The following is a 20,829-nucleotide window of genomic DNA, read 5'->3' as shown; positions in this document are numbered from 1 at the left end:
AGGAGTTAAGAAAAATATTTCATGAAGAGATGGGGCTGGGGAGGGGGCAACATGGTTTCTAGCTAGGTGGCCTTGAAGGTTGACCCAAAGCAAAATCCAGAACCAAAAGCCATTGTGAAAACTTTTATTGAGACCAACCAACATTGTCAAGTTCTCTGGAACTCTTTATGAGGGTGAATCCTTTTTAAAAAGCGTACAGGGGGTGGTGGGTGGCGGATGATGTTCAGGCCATGATCTAGAGTTGCCAAGTCCAGGTTGGGAAATTCCTGGAGATATTGGGGGTGAAGCCTGGAGAGTGTGGAGTTTGGGGAGGGGAGGGGCCTCAGTGGGGTATGATGCCATAGAATTCACCCTTCAGAGCAGCAATTTTCTCCAGGGGAACTGATCTCTATTGCCTGGAGATCAGTTGTAATTCCGGGAGATCTCTAGCTACCACCTGGAGGCTGGCAACCCTACAATGATCTTAAGGCCTCTTGCCTACATCCTTTGTAGAATGCTAGGCAATTTTGATTAAAGTAGTGCATAGTATCAGCTCCACCTATCATTTTCTCTAACTGGCATTCTACAGACGATGCAAACAAGGGGCTGCCTTGAGATCATGGCCCAAAATTTCTTTTTATTTTCCCTCTGGACGCCTCTCTTTTTTAAAAAAACATCCAGCCTGATAAAAAGTTCCAGAGAACTTGAAAGCTTGCATACTGTTTTGTGTTGGCTGGTGTTAATAAAAGACATTATGTGACTTTTAAATTTTTATTTTGGGCTATTGAGTATGACAGAGCTGGATGATGGAAAGGCCATGGAATTTGTACTGAATTTGGAAATGGGATGAGAAGCCAAGGAAAAGTTTCAGGTTTTAATACTGTTTTCATGATGAGCATTGGGCACGAGCTGGCCTGGCAAAGAACTAAAAACAGAATAAAACCAACAATGCCACTATGAAGCAGTGGCAAACCATCTCTGTTATTTTTTTGACATGAAAACCCCACCAAGGGTTGCCATAAGTCAGCTATGACTTGAGGGCACTCTCCACCATCAACAATGCCAATGTAAGCATATTTAAAAGTAAGTCCCAGTGAATTTAATGGGGTCCAGAGTGACCTTAGCATTGCAGATTGAGGCACAGATCTTCTGTACTTTTGTAGATTGTAACTGCTGTTCTTGCTCTATCATTCCTGTTGTCCATTAAAACAAAAGGTGCAATACAATGCTCCCTGTTGTTTTAAAGATGTGAACAATATTTCTGCTGTCTTTCCACCAACACTAGCTAGCATTCCTTAAGTATTTCAGAAGACTGTGGCTAGGATTTTATTGCAGAAGCTTTAGCGAGTGTCAAAATGGCGGAAAGCGATGGGCAGGAAAAGGTACGATGGATTGCAACAGTAATCGTGAGTTCCTCACTTCAGGTATTGTATATTAACACCATATGTAATGTTATTCTAGCTACCCTTTAAAAAAACCTAATGTTTATAATAAATGAAAACCTTGTATCCAAAAAGCACCACTTGCTTGTCAATCTTAGCTCCATCAAGAAGGGCTATTTGGAACTTCCGGCATAGACATAAAGGCTTAAGTTTCAGCTGTGAAACTTCCTTTGAATGTCAGCTCTGTGGAGCAATAATGGAAGAAGCACTTATAAAATGTGTTTTCCTCGCTGTCCTTGCTTAGCTAAAAAGATGCTAGAGATTTCAGATTAGAGGGTGTGTCTTGCAAGCACGTTTTAGACCAACTTTTTTTTTTTATAAGTTAACCACTGGAAATCCTTAACAAGAAATACTATTATGAGCATTTATGGAATATAGATCTGTTGGAAAAATGAAATTCAATTAGCAAAAAAGAAAGTGTGTGTGAATGCTTTTTATGCTGTATGGAATCCATTTATATCTTTTGCTAATCAACATTCAACAACTTTTTGTCTCCACTCAATACTAAGAGTCTACAGAAAGGTATAATTTGACAAATTAAGAAAAATGAAAGGAAAAATGTTTAAAATTGCCATACATTTTGTTCTGCAGCTTCAACAAGATGTTCTTACAACTCCACCACTTATGCCTTAGTTTTAATCCCCTTCTTGTTTGTACAGTATGGTTTCATCATTTCTTGTATTAAATTTGGAAGAAAAAAAAAACCTCCACCACTTATGCCTACTTAATTTGTCAAGTTAAATTTCTTTGGTTTTTTGCATTTGCCTTTTTGTTTTTTTTCTTGTAATTTTTTAATATATAATGATATCTAATTAAAAACATTAAAGGAACAACTACTGTGTAGCATAGAGTTGTTAACCTCCAAGTGGAACCTGGAATTCTCCTGGAATTACAACTGATCTCCAGACTACAGAGATCAGTTCTCCTGAGGAAATAGCAGCTTTAGAGGGTGGAGTCTATGGCATCACATCCCTGTTGAGCTTCCTCTCTTCCTCAAACTCCACCTTCCCCAGGATCCACCCTCAAATCTCCAGGAATTTCCCAAGTTAGAATTGGCAACCCCGTTTCTCCAGAAGTTGTTCAAAATGGCTATTATAAAATAAATTAAACAATGAGTAATACAAGTATTAAAAGCAATAGTAAAATAATTTGATGGAATTAATCCAGCAATAATAAAACCATTATATGTGTAAAAAACTAGCAATATAAAACAATTGCAACATAAAAGTAGATCACAAAAATTAGCAGGAAAATAGAGCTAAATCAGTAAAGTAACAGTAAGATGGGATGAAATCGTGTTTTAAAAATTGGGCGAATAAAAAATGTTTTAGCCTACCACCTGAAAGTCAATAAAGTAGATACCAGGCAAATGTCAAGGGAGAGTGCATTCTACGGGCAGGGCACATCCATTGAGAAAACCATGTTCTAGCTAATCCCAGGGAGGGTGTAGAAACTCCCTGGAGTATATCCAGTGGAGTGGATGTGAACTGATAAAATGAAGTGTAATCCCCAATGCCAGTACTAATGGTAGCAGAAGGTCTGACTCAAGACTGACAGTGTCATCTGTTCTGGATGGGGTTGCACTCCCCTAGAAGCAACCAGTCCATAGTCTGGGAGTGCTCTTGGACTCAGGCCTACTGCTGGATAAGAATTGCCCTTGAGAAGTGTTCAGAAACTTCAATTGGTGCAGACTGCTGCTTCCAGGATATTGACTGGAGTGGGTTACAGGGACCATATCTCTCCGGTCTTGGCCCATCTACACCGGCCAATTTGTTTCCAGGCACAATTCAAGGTGCTAGTGTTGGAACCAACATACCTGAAGGACCACCTAATTCTTTTATGAACCTACCTGAACATTATGGTCATCTTCTGAGGCCCTGCTTCAGGTGCCCCCACCTTCTGAGATTAGTTGGGTGACAACCTGGGAGAAGGCCATCTTAGTGGTGGCACCAAAACTCTATAACTTTCTCTAGGGAGATTTCCTCTGTCTCCTTCTGTTGCCTTCTGCCAGCAGGTGAAGACTTTTGTTTCATTTCCCATTCTCTCAGTGATCCTACCTTCTTGCCCAATGTTTTAGTTGTTTTTACTTTTTTGTATGTGTATTTTAGTCTTGGATTTAATTGCTTCAATGATGAGTTTGGTTAATTTTAATGGTTTTAAAATGTGATTTTATTATGTATGTTTTAATTTGTTAGCCACCTTGGTGGCTCTTGTTAGGGAAGAATGGTTGGGTAGAAATTTTGTAAAATAAATAATGGATGCAATCCTTAGAGGGGGTGATATAAGTTTATAAAATTGTAAAGCAGACAGAATTTTCCCCCTAATTCTTCCATAGCACCAGAACTTGTTTTTTTTTTTTTTTTTTTTTATAAGAAGCGTATCAGTTCCATATTATTTCTTTTTTTTTTTTTTTTTTTGAGTTTAAATAATTTTATTAAACCTTTGTTGCAACATATAACTTACAATCATAAACAACAATCCAGATCAAGACAAAAATTCCATATACAATGCATTGTTAACCTTGTATTTTTGAGATTTAACATTAACATTAACATAAACTTCTGGTGACTCGAGTATATTGTTAGATTAATAGAATGAAAGGAAGCCATTGTGTGTTATAGCTTGAAAAATTTTTGAGTTGGGCTGCAGATTGTGTTTTTCTATATAATCCAAGAAAGGGAGCCATTTATCAATAAAACCGGTATTTTCTGTGAAATGTTCTGCATTTTGTATGTCATTACTTATTTTTTCCATAATAAAATGGTTCCAAACTTTTGAGAACCAAGTCTCAATTGTTGGCAGTCTCTTAGATTTCCATACTGTCGCAATTGTGCTTTTAGCTGCAATAAAAAGTGAGTCAATGAGTTCTTTCCTAATTTTGGGTATGCACAGAGTTCCCCATATGTCTAGAAAAATTATTTTCGGATCAAAAGGGAGTACATAATTAGTGATATCTTTAATTTTCATTAGAACCTCCTCCCAGAATTGCCTGATTTTTATACATTCCCACCAACAGTGGGCAAAGGTTCCCTCCTTACCGCAATCTTTCCAACATTTAGGGGACGTTTTGGCTGATATTAGTGCTAATTTTTTGGGAGTTAAGTACCACCTATGTATCACTTTGAATGTTTGGAGCCTAGATATACTAACTTTTGAGGTAAATATGTTGGATGACCAAATGTCATTCCAAGTTTCTAAGGACTGTTCAATTGAACAGTCTTTATTCCAGCTATTTTGACAACTAAGGCATTTATTCTCCATAGTGTTTAATAGAATTTTGTACAATTTAGCTATCATCCCTTTTTTTTGTTGTGAGGATGTGTTCAAAATTTGTTCAAATTCTGTCAGAGGTTCTTTCATGATGTTCCTTAGTTTTATTTTCTCTGCCATGTGTGAGAGTTGTAAGTAGCTAAACCATTGTAATTTCTGTTTTATTTTTCCCTCTAACTCTAGTTTCCTTAATAGTCCTGAATGTGTGGCAATATCTATTAGTCTAGTAACTTTGGCCTGTCGCAATATTTGGATGAGTGGCCGCTCCCACCCCTGTGGGGACCATTCTTGATTTATAAATGTCGAGAATCTAGACAGTTTTGGAACAATTTTGCTCTTAATTTGGTCCCACGTCTTTAGTATGGATGATATCACAAAACTGATTTTGATACCTTGTGGTCTATTTTTTGGGTTATCCCAAACTGTGTCTGCGATGTCATAGTGATTTAAAGATGATTGTGTGATCTTAATCCAATCTGGCCGGGTAGAGTTAGATGTCAATTGCAAAAGGTTGACTAATCTTGCTGCTGATTGATATAATGCTAAGTCTGGGTAGTTGAAACCTCCGTTTACTGATTTCCTCCTCAAAGTATTAAACGCAATTCTCGGGTGTTTGTTTTGCCAGAGGAACTTATTGAGTAGTACTTGCCATTGTGCAATTAGTGATCTGTTGATGGAGAGAGGGATCGCTCTAAATACATAAAGAAATTTCGGCAGTATAAAAGCTTTTATCAAATGAAATCTGTCATACCACGTGAGTTTTAATTTATTCCAATTAATAATGTCTGATTTAATTTGGTTTGTTAACTTGAGGTGATTCAATTTTATCAGTTCATTTAATTTAGGGGAGATATTAACGCCTAGATAGGTTAAGTGTGATGGTGACCACTGAAAACTGTACAAATTATTTATTTGTTGAATCATTTTGTTGTGGATATTAATGGCGAGGTAATATGATTTTGTTTGATTGATTTTTAATCCTGAGATCGCTCCAAAATTTGTGAGTAGCGATGAGAGATAGGACAGTGAGTTTATTGGATCGGTCACATAAATCAACATGTCGTCCGCGAACAAGCTTATTTTGAATTCTGCGGAATTAACCTTTATCCCCTTTATCTGATTGTTTTCTCTGAGAGCTGTCGCGAAGGGTTCTAAAGCGAGTGCAAATAAAAGGGGGGATAGAGGGCAACCTTGCCTTGTGCCTCTTTTGATGTATATGGTTTCTGATTGCATAGCGTTTACCTTAATATTTGCTGTTGGTTGGTGGTAAATTGCACTGATTAAATTTAAAAATTTTTCTCCAAATTCCATGTATGACAGAGTTTTTAAGAGGTATGATAGTTCTACCGAGTCGAAAGCTTTTTCGACATCTAGTGAAAGTAAAATAGCTTCCATGTTGTTGTGAGTGCAATGATCTATAAGATTTAATGATTTATAAATGTTATCTGTAATGTCTCTTTTTGGTATGAATCCTGATTGGTCTGTATGTATGTAGTTGGATATAAATGTATTTAAACGGTTCACAATGATGGAAGTGAAGATTTTATAATCATGGTTAAGCAATGATATGGGACGGTAGGATGCTGCTTTCAGGGGGTCTTTTCCTTGTTTGTGAAGTACTATAATGTCAGCTCTCTCCCAAGTAGGTGGCATTATACCCTTATCTAAAATTGAGTTGGCCAAGTTAGTTAGGTGTGTCGCTAATAAATTTGTGTATTTTTTAAAAAATTCTGCCGGGTAGCCATCCGGCCCTGTGGCTTTATTATTTTTAGCATTCCTTATTGCATTTGTTGTTTCCTGAATAGTGATGGGTTTGTCAAGAAGAGTTCGGTGTGTTTCCTCTAGTTTCTTAAGACTTTTTATTGAGTTTAAAAAATGATTTATTTTAGCTTGGTCAGGATTATTCGAAGAGTATAGTCGCGTATAAAAGTCTTTAAAGACCTTGAGAATTGATTCTGATTTATACTGTATTACGTTTTTACTGTTATAGATTCTATTAATATTATTTTGTGATCTTCTCTGTTTTACTTTGTTTGCTAAAATACGGAGCGATTTAGGCGAGTTGGACCAGTGAGTCTGCTTAACAGCTAGCAGTTGTTTATATATCGTATGGCTTTCTAAGGTTTCTAAAATTTTTCTTTGTGTTAGGAGCTCTCTGTACGTTTTTTTACTGCCTGTTAGTTTATGTTTGGTTTCTAAAGCTTTAATATTACTAGTTAGCTCTTGTTTTTGTTTTAATTTTTCTCTGTTGATTTTAGCCGTAAGGGCTATTATGTGGCCTCTGGTCACTGTTTTAATTGTATCCCACAGTATGTGCTCTCCAATATCTGTAGATATGTTTTCTGCTATAGCTGTTTCTATTATTTTCCCAATTTCTTTAGATGCGATTTGATTAAATAATAAGTGCTTTGGTAGGCACCATTGTCTGCTATTCTGTGTTTTATCACCTAGATTAAATGTCATTGTTACCCATGCATGGTCTGAGATTGTATTATTTCCTATTTCAACTTCCTCTACTTTATCTATAGTGGTATTGGAGTTTAGTATGTAGTCTATTCTTGTATACGTATTGTGTCTTTGTGAAAAATATGTGAAGTCCTTTTCTCCTTCGTGATAGTACCTCCATGAATCTATTAAGTGATATTTTTTTAGAATAGTTGCTAGTTTTGTTGTTTTATGTATATTTTTTGGGTGAGGTTTATTGAAATTCGATTTGTCTAATTGATGTTTTATTATATAGTTTAAGTCTCCTCCAATTATCAGATCTCCTTCTTGGAATTTAGTTAATTTCTGCAATATTTCCTCTATAAAATCTAATTGATTTGTATTAGGAGCATATAACGAGGCTAAGGTAATTTTGTGCTCCCCAATTTTCCCTTTAACGAAGATATATCTACCTTTTTTGTCTTTGAGAGTTTTGGTTTGTTGGAATTGTATATTTTTTGCTATAAGGATGGCTACTCCCCTTGATTTGGAATTACCAGTTGCATGGTATTGTGCTTGCAGCCACCTAGCTTTCAGTGAATCAGTGTTGTTATGCCGCAAGTGGGTCTCCTGCAGAAAAATAATTTGCGCCTTAGTATGGACTAAATTCGAGATCACTCTCCTTCTTTTAATTGGGTTTCCCAAGCCTCTGACATTGAAAGTTAAAACTTTGATTTTAGAACACATTTCTGTTTTAGGTTGTAATAATTTTTTATGACTAATTCTTATTTTATTAATATCATTGATATATCACACTGGGGCTTCCAATTTGGATTTTTTTTCTTCTTCTTAACTTTATCTTATTTTCTCTCACTTTTTTATTTATTTATTTATTTATTTATTTATTTTATTAGCAATCTGATTTGCACTATAATTTGAATATTCCCAATTAAATGTAATGTACACTATGATACCGGTTTTTTTGAATGGCCCACTACAAGCAAAACAAAGGACAATACAATATCTAGGTCTTCTTTCTTTCTCTTTTCCCCCCTCCCCTCTTCTCTTTCCTTTCTCTTTAGACAGTGTAAAGGCTGACTGAGTTGGGCTTAAAAGATCAATCAATTTTAATATTGTAGCACCACTTGTGGATTCTTAATAAAGTCTTGTAGTATAATTATTAAAGAGGTGTTACTGATATCACAATGTTTTCCTAATATGCAGTTCCAAGATGTTATATTTAGATCACACCCTTCAAATCAGTATATGGGTAATATAGATTCAATTCTTTTTTCTCTTTATAACATAAACTTTTCAGATTTTAAAGTTCAAACCAGTTAAATCAAATATATCTCATCAATTCCTGATCTGGTACAATTCTTTTCTATATATACACCTTTTACTATTATTCTTTCCTCCTTTTATAACCTTTCCTACTACTTTCTTCTTTCTTTCTTGATTTCTATCGTCGTTGCAATCTTTAACCTGTTATATATTTGTTCTATTTCCCTCACCGCCCTTTAGCCACCCCAACCCACCTCCCTTTACTACACACCCTTCCCTCCCTTCCTGTGTTGGTAAACTAAAGCAATGAACTGTATTTTTTTTTTTATTCTAGTTGTTTTCTCTCTTTTTTAATTTTTTATTTTTATTTGTTTATTTATTTTTTTTTAATTTTTTTTTTTATTATTATTAACTATATAAAACTGGTTAATATATGCAGCTAATTAACTAATCCCGCTTCCTCCCCTTTTCCCTTACCTTCCTCCCTCCCTCCCTAAGACCCCTTCATTCTATAATGAGTTGAAAATAACACTGTCTTTTTTTTTTTTTCTTAAAACCAAAATTCCGTTTCCCTGTTAAGATTTATTCAAGTTTAGCTCTCTCAAACTGATGAGTTAACTTCACTCACCGGTTGTGGAAATCAACCTCCCTCCCCGTCCACTTATGAGAGCTAAATAAATCTGTGTGAGCTATGCTGAGAACCCCCCCTCCCCCCCAAAAAACCTCTGAATTTTGCCTCTATTTACAAATACACTACTTCATATATTAACAAACTTCCATACTGATGAGCATTTTACCTATACGTTGAGGAGCAACGCTAGGGAAAATTAAGTGTCTCTGATGGGGATCTTGCTCCCTTTCTGTGGAGATAGTAAATCAGAAGATTTTCTTTTTTGGTTTTGCTTGTTCGTCTCCATTGGTGTTTCAAGCCCGACTGCGTTCAAAAGTTCTAGTCCCGTGTCGACGTCCGTTGCTATATACTTTTTGCCTTGATGATAGACCATTAGCTTGCATTGATCCAGCCATTTATATCTTCTATTCGCTCTTTGCAGAGTCTCTGAAATTGGTTTAAGTTCTCTTCTTTTGGCTAGCACTTCCTTTGGAAGATCAGTGAAAATATATATCAGTTTGCCTTCACATTTGAACGATCCTCTTGCCCTGGCTTCTTCCATTATCTTCCTTCTTGTCCTTTGATCTGGTATCTCGACAATTATATCTCTCGGGCGATCTTTATTTTTGTTTTGGTAATAAGGTCCCACTCGATAAGTTTTTGTGATGTAGGGATAGACTCCTTCTTCCAGCTTTAATTGCTTGGCTAGCCAGTTAGCGATGAAGCTTGTAAGATCTGTATTGTACGTGAGTAGTTCATCTATCCCCCTTATTTTAATCTGATTTTGTCTGGCATTTAATTCGAGTTTCATTAGTCTGTCCTGTTGTTCTATGATTGTTTTTTGCATGTCGTTAATGTCCTGTTGTGACTTCACACTCACTTCCATAGCTTTTTCAGCCTTTTGGTTAACCGATTGTAAATCGCGTTTTATGTCTGCGAGTTGTGTTGTAATTGGGCTTATTAGTTTAGTCATTTGCTCTATAATGTCTTGTTTTAATTGTATTAGTTGGGGATCCAAATAGTTTTCTAGTTGGCCTACCTCCGCCGCGCTTTCATTTGCGACGAGTTCCGCCATTTTATTTTTCTCCGTTCTGCTGCGTTCCTTCCCCGTCGGCTCTCCTGAAGCCGCGAAAAAAGTTTGTAGGTTTTTCACCGATTTTAAGTTGTTTTTCTTTTTTTTGATGGAGTTTGTAAACATTATTTTTTGATTTATTTCCCCTCGTAGTGTTTTTTGATGAGGCTTTGGGATCGGGAGGGTCGGAGCGTTCTCAGCATGCGTCCATTCCTCTCCGCTGCGACGCCACGCCCCCCACCAGAACTTGTTTTAACTTAATTTGATTTAAGTTAGGTTTAGGAGGATCAATTAAAGGAAATATTTCTTCACACTATAATTAACTAGCACAATTTACCTCCTACAAGATGTAGGATGGTTTGGTTGCTTTAAAAAGAAGTAGTCAAATTATTAAGAAAAAAAGAAGTAGACAAATTGTTGACATCAGTTATTTCTGATATTTGAATGAAACCACCAAGTATATGATTTGTAATCATATGCTTTGGGAAACAAATAACAGTAAATAGTAGGCAGTTGCTGGAAATGGATCTTCGTCTGACCCGGCAGGAGAGTTTTTGTGTTCTTGCTATAGTTGAGTACATAATTTTAAAATTTTTTGAATCTGTGAACATTTCCCTGTTGAAATACTGCCACAAGGACAGAAGAGTAATATAATGTTTTAAAATGTACTTAGGGTCATGAAATTTCAGTGTCCCTGCAAAACCAGCAACACCGGATTCGTTATTCAGATTCAGTGGGAAACGGATCGATCATTTTCTCCCTTTCTGGTACAGTATCTTCAACGATAAGCATTAAAAAATTCCTGTGAATGTGGCAGCACAGCATCAGAACCACATTAAGTGTGGCTGTTTAAGAGAGCTTGTGGGGCATCTTAAAGGTCATTGGTGTGGGCCCCGGCTTATTTTTCTCATGTGTTTAAATGGTTTTAAAGATGAGTATTTTTGTATAGTATTTGTTGTTGTTGCCCACCTTGGGGTCCCAACAATATCAAGAAAAAAGCAAGGTGAATAAATACCTAAATAAGTAAGGAACAGTTTCAGCACAGAGTATCTATCTCCTTTAATAGTATGCTTGGCAACTTTTCCCCCTAGGTGTCTCCTGAGTCCTGAGCAGTTAACAGTTCTGAGCAAATTGTTTTTCATTGGAATATTTACTATGGAGAACTATCTGTGTACATGGATTATATTCATTGCCTGTTAACATGATGACAACTTTTTTTCTTGTCCAGGTGTTGCGTTTTTATTGGCTGATGTTCAAGACTCATTTCTCCCAAATAGAGATATGTTCTTTGATAGAATAAAGAAGTTCATGACCATTCATAGGAATGGATTTTTGTTGTTGTCAGCTGCCCTTCATGGACCAAAAGAATGGGATGTAATGTTCAGAATTCAGCAGAGGTACAGAGTAAAGAAATCATCAACAGGGTTTTTTTTATTACTAAAGGAAATGAGGCTACTGATGTTCAGCATTTGCTGAGAATACTCAGATTTTAACAAGACTTTATTCCATTATGAGCATTTGTGCCACTAGACTTGAGCCCTCTTTTGAAATCTATGAAGTTCTCTCTAGGCAGACATTTGTATGAGAAAAATATAAACAGCAGGCTCAAGGTGAGATGAAATTCAGGAAGTAAACGGTGAAACATAATTTTGAAATAAAACCTAAATGTAATCAAGAAAGAACAGACACCATTAATCACGCAATATTTGTCCATTTATTCTAGTTTTGCTAACATCCGTCAAGCCTGACAAATCCCAAGTTTTACTAAGATAGTTTAATATCTAAAATGACTCAGGAATCTCAAGACCTTGTTTAACATCTGGAAGTATTTGCCCAGTCATCCCACATGAAAGTGAATTTGATTGTGAGATACTACCCTATGCAAGAAAGTGATGCTTCCTGGATAGTGTGACACTGCCAAACTAGCTTGATAATATGGAGCTACTCTGGAAATGTAACAGTTTAACAGTCCCTAAGTACAAGTATAGTTTAGCTTTTTTTAAAAATCCAAGAACTGTTAGGAAATTGTACTCATGTTGAGTGCTGTCAGTTTCAATGCCACTTAATTCCTGTTATGCATGCTTGAGATTGCAGCATGGATTTTATTGCTTTCAAAATGAGATATCGCTTCTAATGGTCCATTTGGGTAGATCTTCAATTAGGAAGTTATCATCCCAGATAATCTGATTATATAAATAAGATCAGGACTTCAGATAACCACAGACTCAGTCTAATGGTTGTATAAACTTGGAAATGCCTATTTGTGTACCACATATGATATATAATAAGGGTCTTTTGCAAGTACATATACTGGTCCAGATACACATGTACATTTGTTATAATTTATACTGTGCATCAGTGTCCATGATGCTTTAACATTAGCAAAAAAGAGAAGTACTAGCGCTAAGGAGATTATAATTAAAATTTCAATAATATGAAAAACAAAGGGTGAAGCAGGACAGGAGAAGCAAGGATAATGATGGCTAGATGACTACATATGCTTATATATTATTATTACATCGTTCATTTATTATAAGAGCACATGAAGCTGCCTTACAATGAGTCAGATTGTTACTCTATCAAGGTCAGTACAGTCTATTCTTACTGGAAATGGCTCTCTAGTGTCTCAAGCAGAGGTCCTTCTCATTACTTACTACTGATTCTTTTGACTGGAGATGCCAGGGATTGAACCTGGGGTCTTCTGCATGCAAAGCAAATGCTCTACCTCTGAACCACCACACCCCTGCCAAAGTATTTCTCTTACAAATATAATTTGCTTAGACAACGCTGCTAATAAATAATTTGTGTTAAAGTAACAGCACTCCTTATAAAGCCTGCAAAAATTCCCAACAACAAAATCAACAGCAGTTGATCCACAGCCCATGCATACAAAGATCTTCAACCGGCACCTAAATGCCAGGTAGTAACGGAGACCCTGAGTGAACCCTGCACAGGAGGTTGTTTCAAAGGTATGCTTTCCCCACTAAGAAGGCGCTATCCCCACCGCCCAACTCACCTCAGATGGTGGGAGAACACAGAGAAGAGCCACTGAAGACAGTCTCATTGACCAGACAGAATAAGCTTAGGATTTGCTTCATCCAAGAAAGAACCCTGGGATGTAAAGAATGAATTTCAAGGAAAAGAACAGAGAAATAGGTGTATATCTATTCAAGGCATTAGAGATAGTAAGAGAGAGTGTGCAGAGTCCAGGATATGTATGTATGTATGTATGTATGTATGTATGTATGTATGTATGTATGTATGTATGTATGTATGCATATATTTTATAAACATAGTCTAATTGTTTTAGTGATTGCGTCAGTGCATATTTTAGGCCCTGACAACCATACATAAGAGTATTTAGATTAGAACAGACATTACATTCCATAATAAGAACTGCAACCGTTGGGGGAAAGGAAGTGCTGTGGTCTCAGAGAAAGCTGTAGAAACAAGACCTGGGCACTTCTCCTGGGTATTTTTTGCTGTTTGGAACAGAGAGGGGACTATGGGTTTTTGTACCTTCTGCCATGATGGGGAGCGTACCTGACCCCTGTACTGCTACAGTTTTTTAAGGGGACAGACCATCACTCAGTACACAAGCTAATGCTATGCATGCAGAAAAGCAGTGGAGAAGTGCTTTTAACCCTGTGGAATGTTGGGAAGGGGTGAGGTGTGCTAAGTCATCCTTGGTATAAGGGTATTACAAGAATATCTCTTTTTTCATCTGAATTCCAGGAGGCCAGTTTTATCATAGAAGCTAAGCCCTTGTCAGTATTTGGATAAAAGAATGTCAAGGAAGGCCAAGGTTGATACACAGAGGCATACAATGCCCAACTACTTTTGAATGTCTCTTGCCTTGAAAACCTTATGCAACTGCCATAAGTCGGCTGTGACTTGATAGCACAGGAGAGGGGGAGAGAGAGAGAGAGAGAAGCCTCTGCCTGAGATCTCAAAGAGAGCCAGTGCTAGTTATGGTAGATAATACTGGACAGGATGGACAGCATGAGTCATCTATGTATGCTCATATGAATTATCCAAAAGACAGAATCTGCATCGACCTTCCTATATATCAGTCCCCATTCATTTCTACTACTGGGATAATTTTTTAACTGTTATCCAATATCTGTTACAGTAAAAAGAAAGTATAACAAACAGCAAAACAATATTGCTTCTTAGAAACATTTACCATTGATCTCCAGTGATGCTTGAATATTCCATTATATGTATTGTCGAAGGCTTTCACGGCCGGAGAACGATGGTTGTTGTGGGTTTTCCGGGCTGTATTGCCGTGGTCTTGGCATTGTAGTTCCTGACGTTTCGCCAGCAGCTGTGGCTGGCATCTTCAGAGGTGTAGCACCAAAAGACAGAGATCTCTCAGTGTCACAGTGTGGAAAAGAAGCCTCCCGCCATTAGCATTCCACACCCTGGGAAACTCTTACAGGATGACTCAGCTCAACCCCACCCCTCCTGAGTAGATATAAATGACCTGCCAACATCTTTTCCACACTGTGACACTGAGAGATCTCTGTCTTTTGGTGCTACACCTCTGAAGATGCCAGCCACAGCTGCTGGCGAAACGTCAGGAACTACAATGCCAAGACCACGGCAATACAGCCCGGAAAACCCACAACAACCATCATTCCATTATATGTTAGCATTTTCCCACTGAGCAGAAATCATGTATACAGCTAATCAGAGCTAGTTATAGGTACATAGAGACAGCAGAATAACAGCAATTTATTTCTTCTCTGCATCAAATGAGTGATTATTCTAATGGCATGTTTGATTTCCAGATACCTAAAACCAGAATCAATTTAGTTAATAGTCTTGGCACATTGCCAATTGCTGCAGCATACATGGAGGCAAAATCGAAGGCTACTTTTGATATGTGTTGGTCTTCTGTTAACTTTAATGGGAGACTTTTTGGTAATCCTTCTTGGTTTTTCTGCACTCACTCACTACATTTTAGCAAATGGAGGACAATCATTTTAGACCAACTGAGTGCCTATGTAAGTGGGATTCTCAGTATAATGCTATTCTGTTTCTTCTGCTGCTGCACAAGGAGAAACTTGTTAATTATCTAGAAGGCATTTGGTCCTTCCAAAACAGCACTCAGAGCAACTCACAAAATTTAAAGGAAAAAAAAAGGAAATACAATAAAATTAAGAACAATTAAGCAGCAGCAGTAAATAATAAAAACCACAGTAGAACAATCAAACAATCCAGTGAAACTACTAAAATGGTCAGAAAAAATGTATCAAAAACATGGGCCCTTTGAAGGCCCTGCAGATATCTCTGATCTTCCCAGCTTTCTCCTTCTCCATGCAGCCATTTCTGACCCTGGGGAAGTTTATTCCTGGAGATGGGACCCACTTGGACTAGCAGACACATTAGTCAAGGGGCTGTAGTGGGGAGAACATATTGGGTTTTAGTTAAGGCACGTTAACTAAACAAACCATGCAGAAAGCTCTCATCCAAGTTAGAGAACCAATAACTGTTTGTTTATCTGAAGAAATATATTTACATAAGTTTACTGCAGAGAAAGAACTAGTTAGTGATCTAACTAGCTAGGATGGCTTTAGATTGAAAGTAGGCCATCTCTCTCAGGAGGAGACACCATGCCACCTCTCCTGGTGCGTGCAGGGAAAAAGTGAGAGAGGAGGGGGAGAAAAGGGAAGGAAGGAAGTTCCCCTAGTAGGAAGGAGACTGATAGCAGCCTATCTATCTAAGTGACTTTATGGTTGTTGCCTTCCTTCTTCTCGGCTGGCAGTCCTAAAGGCCTGAGCAAGAGACATTGCCAGTCCTTTCTTCTAACAGAACGGGCGAATTTGCTATCTTCTTCCTCTTCTGTCAGTGAATCCCCACCTCCCTGCAGCTTCCCTCCCCACAAAATAAACTTGTTTGTGCTTTTGTTGAAGTATAATTGCATGTTTGAAGGTGGTAAATGCAGTTTTTCAAGGACAAGAGACAGAAATACCCACTTATTCAGTCAAGGCATTCAGTCTTTAGCTCTCTTTTTCCTTCCTCCATGGTCTATGCTTAGTACTAATCTATCTTCCACCACCATCCGTGCTCATCCCTATCCTTTTAAAATAATTCTTCCAGTTTTGTAAAATCCCAAATGCTACACCCAAATTACATGTAAAAATGTATACTAATAGCTGAGAAAACAGAATTTTATATTATCTTGGTGCCATAATAGTTATTTATAGTAGTTTAATTTAGTTCAGCAGAGTTACCTCATCAGGGGAAGTGTGAACCCAATGTACAGAAATCAGTCTGCAGGCAATTAAATCATAGAAAAGATAAAACTTACATTTTATTGAGGTAGATTCAATTCACAGCTTTTCTAGCAGAAGATAAATGATCCAAGTCTAAAGTGAACTTTCCCTATTGGGCATGGTCAGCTATTCCAGAACCATGCTTGCATGCGGGTCTGTAGATCAGACCTTCATGGCAGGCACTCTGGAAAAAGACATCCTCCTTGGCAGACCATGAGGTAAGAGAGAGAATCTCTCTCAATGGAGACAGGAAGAGAGGATGAGTCAGGAGGCATACCCACCTTGAACAAACAGAAAAATTTTGCTAATCAGGAAAATAATAGGATCAGAGACAGGCAGTGTACACCAATGTCCAAGCATGCTGAGAGCCAAGCTACAAGTGATGCCTAACACAGGTTGGACACTTGTCAGCTTCCCTCTAGTTTTGATGGGAAATGTAGGCGTCCTGGTCTTACAGCTTGCCTCTCCATTTAATTGAAGTTTACAGAAACCCCACATACATATCCAGTGGAGGGTAAGGGGGCGCCTGGCGAGAGCCCAACGCCTGCACTCCCCTCCCGACTGCATGTTCTCCCTCCCATAGACTGCTGCTCTGTAAACTTCAATTAAATGGAGAGCCAAGCTGCAAGACCAGGATGCCTATATTTCCCATCAAAACTTGAGGGAAGCTGACAAGTGTTCAACCTGTGTCAGGCGTCACTTGTAGCTTGGCTCTGAGTTGCCTATTACAACACAGATGTGGAATTTATGTAGGTAGGCAATTATACTTTTGTATAATGTAAGAACTTAAGATCATACTATAAAATTGTAAATACTCTTATTTATTATGACCTGTATTTATGTTCTTCAGGTTCCTGGGTAGCAATTTACGAATAATTCCTGTCCACAATTCTGTTGAAGCTGTTAAACTTATGCTGACTATTGCAAAGGTAAACAGGAATATATTTTATTAGCTAATAATTAGTATAAACAAAACTCTTCTGGCATGCTTTCAAATAAATAGTTTCTACTTTCAAAGTTTCCCAACAACAACAGTGCAGGTAACTTTACCAAGTACTCCTCTAGCATCATCACTATGGGCTTTTGGTGTATGTCAGCTTCTTTTTTCCACTCCCTTATACATGCAGTAGGGAGGGAAGGTGGCATGGTATAGTCCAATTTAGTCAGATCTCAGAAGCTAAGCAGGGTCAGTACTTGGATGGGCAACCGCCAAGGAAGACTGCAGAGGAAGGCAATGGCAAACCACCTCTGCTTCTTACTTGCCTTTGAACCCCCTTGCTGGGGTCGCCATAAATCAATTGTGACTTGACAGCACATACACATGCAATATAGTTCATTGCTCTCCTTTGAGTTTTCCCTGGTTTTTTTCCAGACCTCCTTTTGTGATGCCCTGGGAAAAAATGGGTACATTTTGAAAAAACAAAGCAAAATAGGAGAGCAACAATATTGTGTGTAAGGGAGTGGAAAAGCTGATGCGGTTAAGAAGCCAAGCTGCAGCAAAAACTTGTTATGGAAAAGCTATGTAATAGTAATTTGGCTGACCCACTCCCCCCCCCCCAAGCAAATTATGAGAATATAAAAAATAGGCTATCAGATTCAAGATAGGGGTTTCTCCATAGACAGAAATGCAGAATTTTATGAGTTAACCAAAGGGTGGGGAAGAAACAACTCCAAACAATCCAAGCTGATGAAGATTGACTATACTTCAGAGCATGGAGGACAGCTGGGTCAGTTAACAGTTAATTTTTTTAAAATGGGGTGGGTAGAAATTAGCCTGATCAAGCCTTAGAAAACAGAATTTGGAGGGAGAGATCTGGTTCAGTTTCAAATTGTATTGCCCTTTTGCAATTCCTTACAGTCCCCCAAGCATGTTTCTTTCTAATTGCCAACTTCATGGCTGACAATGGGAGAGAATTTCTCAACCACTTATTTTATTTATTTATATTCAATTTATATTCCGCCCGCCCCACATTAGCAGGCTCAGGGCGGATTACAACCAGAATTTAAAATCACATTATTATTATTCTGCAAGCAATTCCTCACTAAGAATTATAGAAGCATCTAAATGTATCTTGGCAGTTGAATGACAAAGGACCTAAGATTTTAAGCAAGGATTATTCAGGACTGCGCTTCAAATTAAAAAGTTGTATTTTGATTGCTCTGTTCCACTGGAAGGCATATGACATCAAGGTCAGGAGGCAAGAAGGGTCGGGGGGGGGGAGTCAGTTTTGGTTTCGTTGGTCTCAAAGCCAGAACCATGGAAAGCAGACAAGAAGGCTGGGGGCCAGAAACACTACGCCAGCACTAGGAGGTAGATTGTAGTAAGGAACAACCCAAGCATCAGGGCCATGGAAGAATCACCTTTACCCCCCCCCGCGCCCCCCCCGTGAGTTTACCTCACCAGCCAGCTTCTATTCCCAGTGTGCATTCAAAGAGAGGAAGAGGCAGTAACTTGCTCTCTCCACATATGCACTTGCAGGAGGTCCTTCCAAAAGGCAGCCAAAAATGTTGGCTGTATAGTGACATGGCTAACTTGCCCATGCTTTGAAAACTATGGTTCTGTTCAATACAGTTGGTCTTGTGAAGGAAAACAAGTAAAATTAAGTCAATGAAGCTTGTCCTTAAAAACAGATTTTTCCATCTGAATCTGGTATTAGATCACATCCCGAAAACAGACTTTGGGGCTTAAGTTTGATACCTTCTTAAAGCTTACTAACCACTTGAATCATGTAGAGACTTTCTGCACAATGCTCACACCATTTTCCACATTCTTCCATTCCTCCTTAGGTTGTTCTTCAGATGGTTAGTGTAGATTACTAAAACCCTGGCCAAGCAGTTTACAGGGCTGTTAATGTAACTTGGAAAGATGATATACCATTACAGATGGAATGGTATTAGAAATAATATTGTCTGGATAAGCAACAGTACAGTTATAGTGAAAATTATGCTATGATCATCTCCTTCCGTGTAATGTGAAAATTAACTACATAGTGACTAAGAAATGCTGTTTTAGAGTCATTAAGCCCTTAGAAGCTAGTTACTGCAAAGTGAGAATTAGCTCAGGATATACAAGTTACACATTAAGTGAGTCACTACAGTATTATATAGAGATTAGAGACGATTGTTTTAGCAAGTAGACAATTGCTGCATTTCAAAGCATTCTGCTTACTTTATATTGGTTCTGCATTGGAGAAGTGATGCGTGTAACCCTTTCAGTGTTATCCAATGTAGTAGTTTGAGTATGGTGTTGATGAGAGATTAGCTGTGAGAACCATGCCTGAAATGATTATAGAACAATACCCATGAAATTGTCCGTCTGTTAACATAGGACACAATACAGCGTTAGTCACTCACGGCTAATTCCCAGCCCACTATTTTCAATGGTTCAATGGGACTAAGCTACTACTAATTGCTGCTGGATTGTGTCCTCTGCTTCTTACAACTAAATCTCTGCCATGTTTAAAAATCACACTGGGGACTATGAATCGGCTCTGAAATCAGTGGCCATTCTAAAAAACGAGATGGTGTCTCGTTTCTCTTCATTCTTACTTCTGAAGAAAACGTTACAGTCATATTTTCAAGACATTCTTTGAAACTAAGAACTGTTTCAAAAGGAGATTGTGGAAGTTAAAATGGAAGTTAAAATTCTCCCAAGGGAAAAAAAATCCATGTTGTATAACTATCTTTAGAGATGTCAGAATTGTTCTTGATTGAGTAAATTCAAAGATTCCCAATCCAAGCTCAGTCATCCCAAACTCAGTCATTGTAGAGAATGTCACTCAGCAATAGAATGCCTGTTTTGCATGTGAATGGTCCCAGAGTCCATCTCTGGCATCTCTATTGAAAAGGATTCTGAGACCTTTTTCTGCTGGGGACACCGGAGAGCCATTGCCTGACCGTGCAGACAATAATGAGTAAGATGGACCAATGGTCTATTTATGTAAGGAACATATAACACAAACTGTTTAGTATAACTTATTTCATTTCTTTTTCTCCCCAAAGACCACTTCAAAACCATACGTGGACAACATTCGCTATAGAATGCTAATGGCAAAAACACAGATTGGAGAGCAAAGCCCTGTTTGGAAAATGCTTCATCAGAGCCAACTTGATTGCAACTTAAACACTAGTTAAAATTTTGTTCAAAATTTGGTATTTATTTGCAACATAACATCTTAACTTCATGCTTTTAAAAATGCATCACAAAGGAATCCAGAATGAAAATATTTCTGTATTTTGTTACAGTTTAATTATCTGTATAAGATCCAAAGACTCAGTATCGTTCATTTAAAGTTTTATTTGCCTTTCAGCACTTAAGAATATGCTGAATACTGAGTATGTTTAAGCTTTGACTAGGAATTGGTCTCCAGATATTCTCAGAAGTAACGTTGTGAGAGAATGTTCATTATTCAAGTGCACAGAAGAGTAACGTGTAGTGATGCAGTTTATATTACACTACTTCTTTAC

General features: G+C 37.8%; 1 protein-coding gene across 1 annotated transcript; it reads left to right on the top strand.

Annotated features, from left to right (window-relative positions):
* The first annotated feature begins 1,334 nt into the window (after positions 1-1,334).
* On the top strand, positions 1,335-20,496 carry C5H1orf146 (chromosome 5 C1orf146 homolog). Its single transcript, XM_054979285.1, has 5 exons — positions 1,335-1,403; positions 10,755-10,848; positions 11,310-11,478; positions 17,213-17,291; positions 20,365-20,496. Exons 1-5 carry the CDS (start codon positions 1,335-1,337, stop codon positions 20,494-20,496), a joined length of 543 nt encoding a protein of 180 aa, XP_054835260.1.
* Positions 20,497-20,829: the final 333 nt, after the last annotated feature.

The sequence above is a fragment of the Eublepharis macularius genome, chromosome 5 (genome assembly GCF_028583425.1).
Source record: "Eublepharis macularius isolate TG4126 chromosome 5, MPM_Emac_v1.0, whole genome shotgun sequence".
NCBI lineage: Eukaryota > Metazoa > Chordata > Lepidosauria > Squamata > Eublepharidae > Eublepharis > Eublepharis macularius.
Note: the sequence above shows the minus strand (reverse complement) of the source record. Positions and strands in the feature narration are given on the sequence as shown.